Below are 6,821 nucleotides of genomic sequence, written 5' to 3'. Positions count from 1 at the left end.
AGTAAATTTCCGAAATTATGAAAGTTTAGCGGTGGCAAAGTCAAAAGAAAAATATATATTAGCATTTCATCAGAAATGTTAAAAACCCAATGCAATTCTAAATGTGTCTTAATTAAAGACATTTCGAGGTCTTTCAAAATGCAATCACATTTTCCAAAACTCTTCAAAAAAGTTTGTCAGATAATAGTTATATCCATCTAAAGAGCTTTAGAGCCAAAGTCCGTTAAGAAAGCTTTATGTCATACAAAAGCAAGTAACATAGTGAGAAACTTAGTTAAGTTGGGTTAGGTGACTGGAAAGATAAAAAGACGGGGGGAAAATTTGGTGCGGCCATTGCCTTTTAGTGGCACTGCCGCAGTGGCCCCTAATGCTGTCAAATTTAAATTTAAACTAAGTGGGGGCTCTAAGTTAATCATCAGACCCACCGAAGAAAAGGTGCTAAGTTAATCATGGGGTAGAATCTTTCTGCATACCCATGTTTAGGAATCAGCACATTTCATCACATGCCTGTTGGCCTAGAAGAACGAAAGCGTCACATTGTTTAGCTTAGTTAGCATTGGATAGTCATGTATCTCTCTTACCCCAAAAACTAGCTCAAAGGGAAAAGCTTTCCGTCAAACCTATAAAATAATCACAGCCTCTTCCATGATTGATATGGGATAAACTCCCAATAATCTCTTCGACAATCGATGTGAAATAAACCCCAACAATCTTATTCTTACACATCGAGCTTAGGTCGGAGCATCAACAGCTCGCTTCGAGTGACTATTGGGTCTAAATTTGTTGGTATTCTGGTTCTATTACCAATATTGGGTGAGCTTAAGCCCCCATTGACTTTTAAAATTAGCTAGGAGCAAAAGTAAATCTTTTGACCCCATTGACTTATAAACTCCAACAGTTAGGAGCAAAAGTCAATCTGTATGGCCCATTCTTTAATCATGGTAGGGTGCAATCTCTCTCAAGTGGTCCCCTTGGTAGCATTTGGAATTTAGGCACATTTGAATCCGAGTGTCAATCGGATGTAGATGTAGTCGAGAGCTTAGTAGGTATGTCTGAGGTCAAAAGCAATTTGCTAGGTATGCTAATTGCCGCAACGAGAAGGTGCAAAGTAATCTTCTGATTCGCATGCCGATTTCTTCAAAGAAGGGAAAACACAATCTAAGGTTGGAATAATAGGTGGGAGGTCATATACTGACCGAAGCATTGGAAGTTGCACTTCTCGAAATACTTTCAGTACTATACTTTATTTGTGTCTACAATAAATATTGTCCTTGTGGTTTTAGAATCCACTGATACCTTTTCTCAATGTTCCGACTTTTTTTTCTTATTTTTCTATTCGATCTAATCTCGGAACTTTCAAAAACTCACCTAATATAATCCTTTCTTAAGTTCATCACTATGTTAATGCATTTTTCCCGCATAGATCGCCACCTTTGTGTTTACAGGGCAAAATCTCTTTCTCCTTTCTTTTTTTGCCTCTTCATTTTCTTTTTTTCCGGATCAAAATAACGAGAGAGAAATGGTGTGACAGTCTTATGTTGTAAGTTAGGGGCGTGTGCAAACGATCCCAGAATTGTCTAGAATTGGATTGGACCAAATCGGTCTAGAACAGGTGGGTCCTAAGGGTACCGGTGGTACCAATAGACTAGAACTGGTGGGTATTGGTCCAGTTCCCGATTCTAGATGTGGAATCGCCCATCCGGATCGGACCAGTAAATGTATTTATAATTAATTAAAATCCTAAATCCCTAATCCCACTCGTCGGTTGTCTCATCTTATCTCGGTGTCTCTCAAGCAACTTCATCGGTCTCTCCGTCTCTCGACTCTCAACTCCCATTGACTCATGATCGTGCCTCCGACTGTTCCTCGTAGACATAACTCACGGCCTCGCGTCCCTCACTTGCTCTCGGTCACCTCCATTTGCTACAAGTTGGAAACCTTAATTGCTGCCATTTGCCCATTTTTAATTTCTTCAATTTACTCACTGTTCGAAATATGAATGGAAAGTGGAGCATTCTTTGCACATGTTTGTATTTTTTTTTTTCCCTTTTTACAAACAACATGGTAATTAAAGAACATGACATTTTTTATTGCTGAAAAAAAAAAGGAAGCTTGATGGGATCGGTTCATGACTTGCTGGAAAACAAATAGTAATCACGTGAAGCTTGGTGGGACCGGTTCCATGAAACCAACAGGCGGTTCCCAATTTCAATTTTTCGGAACGGTCCTTAGTGGGCAGTGTTCCCACCCTGAAGCCGATCCCTCCTAGTGCAAGTAACCTCAATATCGGTATCGCAAACCTACCGTCAAGTTACCAAAAAATTATAGTCACGCCAGCTAATGGTGTTAGAACTTTTAATAGAAGGACCGCATCGAGTGAATTTTCAAAGGTTCAAGGACTACGCTGAATGAAAAAAGAAAATTCATGAATCACATAAATCCCGAAAACAAATGCTTGTATAAAGATATATTATAGCGGGTAATAGCAATATTTCTTATGTTTGTGTTGCATCCACGAATTAGTACAAGCTCTAAACAACATGGAGGCTGGATAATCTCAATTTTCAGCCAGCTGGAATTGCCTGGCCAAAAGTTGCAGTTTCAAAGTTCAGTAATGTCAATTTTAGTTCACTGAGTTGCAGAAAGCAGTAATATCGCTATTGAAGTAGGTCCGCATGGCGTGTTCAGATTCCTGCAGCAAACCATGTTATGCTGTATCAGTATGTATAATTCATGAAGTGGCCTGTCTTCTTGTGCGTGACTCTCACAAATGCTTTGGTCAGTCAAATTCCATTCAAAGCCTCGCAGAACTTCAGTTCACCAAACCTCATTCAATTCCCCCGGCGAGAGCAAGAAACAGAATACTAGTACAGCAGAAAGAAAAATTCAAGCTAAGAATCGTCTTCTTCAAATATTTCCCTACATAATCACGGACAACGGCGTCCTAATTTGCCTCACCTAAACCATCTCAGATCCGTCGTCGAGCATGGCGATATCTCGCCGCCGGCGCTTTCCGTGTAACACGACAGATTCGATCTGTGCTCGCCCCCGTAGTTGTAGGTGTAATTCCCGCTGTAGACGCTCTTGAAGCTCGGGCTCCTCAAGTTCTGGCCGAACCCGCCCGGCCCATACCCGACCTCGAAGCCACCGTGCGGGTCCGGGGCCGGATATGACAATCTCTTTTTAGCAGACCCGGGGCGGTCCCGCTCCGGCGTGGATGGCCTCTGCCTGGGCGCGCTATGCGACCGGGATCTGGCCTTGGCGGACTCGGTGGCGGCCATGTAGTTCGGGACGGCTGTGGAATTGCGGTGCAGGAAGGCCAGGCTTGGGGTGTTGGCCGCCGAGTAGCACCAGTCGTCCCGGTAGCAGCGGGGGCTTGCGGACCTGACCTGGATGGGCCGGGCCTTGGCGGGGGAGGGGGTGATGGGGGAATGGTGAAGGGAGGGGTTGGCGTGGTGCGAGTGTGACCTGTGGAGCGGTGAAGAAACGGAGTGCGGGGTCGGGCTGGGGGTTGGCTGTCTATGGATGTGGTTCTGGTGGAATGACCTGCGGTGGTTCCTCGGCGTGGAGTGAGAGTAGGGCCGGGAGGTGTCGATCTCGACGGTCTTGATCGGGTCTTTCTTGTCGGTCGAGGATCGGCTCTCGGTCTCCCACAGCTTGGTGGCCATCCAGCGGTCCAGCCATTTGGTTCGCTCTTCGAGCTCGGTTTCATTGCCGGCCGACGGGTGCCTCCGAGATCTCCATATCTGGGGGAATATGAAGAGTTTGTAAGTGATCAGTTTCTATTATCAGAGAACAAGACATGTAGACCCACCAGGTAAAAATCAAAGTGGTAAACAGAGATTGCAATGAAATGGAGCTCAAACTTTGCCACTCAATTGAAACTTGATATGTTCCATCTCAACTCGATTCCACTCGATATGACTACTTAACTCGCCGGAATTCAATAGGAAGTGCTCGATTCGGGTCAACAACAAAATCAATGAACTACCCGCATGAAGAACAATTCAAATCAACCAGTGCTTATCGAGCTCGATGACGGATGAATCCGGTCTCCTTGTTGCCTTGCTGCAGAAAGAGAAGCCTACCTGCTGAGAGAAGGCCTGAGAAAGTAATTTCTCTCGTTGCGAAGCAATCTCCTTTCGACTCTGCAGCAACGCCTCGACGTCCTCCGCTTTGAACGAGTGCTCGTCCCAGAAGTCGGCAGCGCAGCTTGTATGCCTCGACTGCAAGCGAAAAGCAAAAGCAAAAGCAAAACCCGGCCCGATTAACTCACATTTTAACAGAAAACACTCCTGCTTTGCATCGCGAGAGACGTTGAGAACGGTAGCGAGTTAAACTCGGTCACGTACAACTGATCTCCTCTCGCGGATGTCCTGCAGATAGGAGGACTCCCACAAGTTGTTGGTCTCGGGATCGAACATGGACTTCCTGCTCCCCTCGTGCGAGAGCCTCGCCCGCTGATCCCGCATCCGGTCCTGGACTCGGACCAGCGCTTGCATGCACTGGAGCGTCAGCTTGGCTTGCTTCCGGACATTGTGGCCTCTCACCAATGCCTGCAGCTTCACGAGCCCCTTCAGTGCTCGGAGCGCTCTTCTCGCCTTCGAGCAACAAAAAGAGTAAACGGACCTTAACTTCTAGTTTTCCGGCAACAGCAGTCAAGATCAATTCTTTTTACGTGACTTCTCAAAGCATCAAATTTTTGCAGGATTGAGTTCTATGCTGAAGGTTCGTATTGAGTCAAACGCCAGTTTTGGCTTGAAAGTGACTACTCAGGAGAGAACTGAGCTGATGCTGACTAAATGTTGAAGCCTCAGAAGTGAAGTCACTTTCGAAACAATGTCCGTAAAATTTGAAGTTCACTTAAGTTTTGGACTCACCAAGTAACCTCTGAAAGCTGTCTGAATGACCACAGCAGCACGGTTCTCCTTGACCAAACTGGAAGGAGGCCTGGTCAGCCGGGCGATCTCCATGGCCGCCTGTGCGGTCACCACCGCCGCCTCAGCCGCCGCCGCCGTGGCCGCGGCCACTGCAATCGCCTGCCTCTGGTCGGCCGCCTTTAAAGGATTAACCGCCGCACAAATGTCGGTCGCTGCCGTTGGTGCCGCTTCCTTCGTCTCGCAGTCGGCGGAGTGGTTGCTGCCGGACTTACGGAACAACCATCTTCTCTTTTCTCTCTTCTGCACAACAAATTGTGTATATTTCCAAATCCATAAGGAGCTCTACTTCATCATCAACGAGCATTACACTCAACTAGTTAAGACCCATGCATCCACGATATTGCCCAAACATAAAACAAGATGAAACAATTCAAGTAGACTTACTTGAGCAGCTGAAAATCATCAAAAACAGAGAGATAGGTTATAAAAAAACAAAGAGACGAGAGCTGAGAATGAAGTCATACCCTTTCTTCATCTTCTTGCCCACATTCTTCTCTCCTCCTGCCATTTCTCTTCTCATTATCCTTAGCCGGAGATCTGAAAGCCCTCTTGACTTTTGTCAACCAAGAAGTACCACTCTTCTTTCCCATCGGAAATCAACACAAACAAACGCGCACCCAGAAGAAGGAAAAGAAAGCTCTCTCTCTCTCTCTCTCTCTCTCTCTCTCTGAGATTGAAAGTTAGAGCAAAGATGGAGGCATCAGGTGGAGGGCGAAGTGGTCAAAAACTTCATCGCAGTCTCTCCTGATTCCTTCCAACATTATTGCTGAACCGTGGGACTGGAGAACTACAGAGAGAGAGACTGGGGTTTTATTTATGAAGAGCCCTGAGCGAGTGCGAGCTCCAACAACACCTCTCCCCCTCTCTCTCTCTCTCTCTCTCTCTCTCTCTGTGCTTAACTTAAACGAGAGCTTTTAGCTTAGCTAGGTGTTTTGCTGTAGCATTGGAAGTCAAAAAAACTTTCAAGAGAGAACAAAACAACGTTTGATGATGACATTAGTAATAATATGAATGGAGTGTCAGAAGGGATTGGCAAGAACCATGTAGAAAATTAGTGGTTTTTTGAGAGCTGGGGAGGGGAAAGAGTTTTTGAGTGGACACGAGAGAATTTCAAGGCAGTGCAAGAATCCAAAACATGACCCCACTATAAAAAATGAAAGGTACTTTTGATTCCGAGCCATGGCCTTTTCACTTTCCGTGAACAGGAGGAGGAGGAAGGAGTGGGGGTCTGAAATTAATTCGGACTTAATCAGAGCACTGACTCAAGTCTCGTGCCTTCACGTGCCCGCAGCAGCAGCTGGCGGCAAAGCACGAACCACCCCCCTCTTTTTCCGATTTTTGCTTTTTTCTGTGCTCCTTTCTGCATTTTGCTCCTTTGCTGTTGAACGTGGGGGATGTCCCAATCTCTCTCACCAAATTACTCTAATTGAATAGTTTGGTCTGGACAACCCTTTTGAAAATTCTTTAGGATCTTTGCGATTAGATGTGGACACTGAGGAAGGGATTACCTAAAACCGTAAGGAAGCACATGACGAGCGGTGTGTATATAGTCGAGAAGATTGCGTGGATGGAATTTAATGACTTATGTTTTGGAAATGTATGGCGTGTGACACACTTTCCTTTACTTAGTTTGGACGAATCTCAACCAACCTCTTTAGTTACCTTACTTAATGTATGCACGTGTATGGTTATCTGAATCTTTCAGCTCGATTACTATTCTTATGCAGGCACGCGCGGCATCAACTAATCCCGAATTATGGTGTGTGAGCATTGTTTTATTAGTCTCCTTATTCTATTATCTTGAAGAGAGAGAGAGAGAGAGAGAGAGAGGGGTTGTTTTGATAATGGATTGTCATAAAAGCGCTAGCAACGACAAAGATG

At 45.4% G+C, this 6,821-nt stretch overlaps 1 protein-coding gene across 1 annotated transcript; it reads right to left on the bottom strand.

Moving 5' to 3' along the window:
• Positions 1 to 2,726: 2,726 nt before the first annotated feature.
• LOC115740889 (protein IQ-DOMAIN 17-like) lies at positions 2,727 to 5,789 on the bottom strand. The gene is made up of 5 exons (XM_030674531.2): positions 5,405 to 5,789; positions 4,881 to 5,180; positions 4,353 to 4,601; positions 4,089 to 4,226; positions 2,727 to 3,746 (listed from the first exon to the last, which is right to left on the bottom strand). The coding sequence occupies exons 1-5, from the start codon at positions 5,528 to 5,530 to the stop codon at positions 2,955 to 2,957; spliced, it is 1,605 nt and encodes a 534-aa protein (XP_030530391.1). The 5' UTR covers positions 5,531 to 5,789; the 3' UTR covers positions 2,727 to 2,954.
• Between the last annotated feature and the right edge of the window lie 1,032 nt (positions 5,790 to 6,821).

The sequence above is a fragment of the Rhodamnia argentea genome, chromosome 9 (assembly GCF_020921035.1).
Source record: "Rhodamnia argentea isolate NSW1041297 chromosome 9, ASM2092103v1, whole genome shotgun sequence".
NCBI lineage: Eukaryota > Viridiplantae > Streptophyta > Magnoliopsida > Myrtales > Myrtaceae > Rhodamnia > Rhodamnia argentea.
The sequence above is the reverse complement of the archived record's forward strand: the minus strand, read 5'-3'. Positions and strand labels throughout refer to the sequence as shown.

Excerpts from the sequence above, each read along its gene's own strand:
- LOC115740889 (XM_030674531.2), bottom strand. The coding sequence starts at position 5,530 with ATGGGAAAGAAGAGTGGTACTTCTTGGTTGACAAAAGTCAAGAGGGCT. Across the intron at positions 5,181-5,404 it reads GGCAAGAAGATGAAGAAAGG|AAGAGAGAAAAGAGAAGATG; the intron begins GTATGACTTCAT and ends TTTGTTGTGCAG. Across the intron at positions 4,227-4,352 it reads TCCGCGAGAGGAGATCAGTT|TCGAGGCATACAAGCTGCGC; the intron begins GTACGTGACCGA and ends TTTCGCTTGCAG.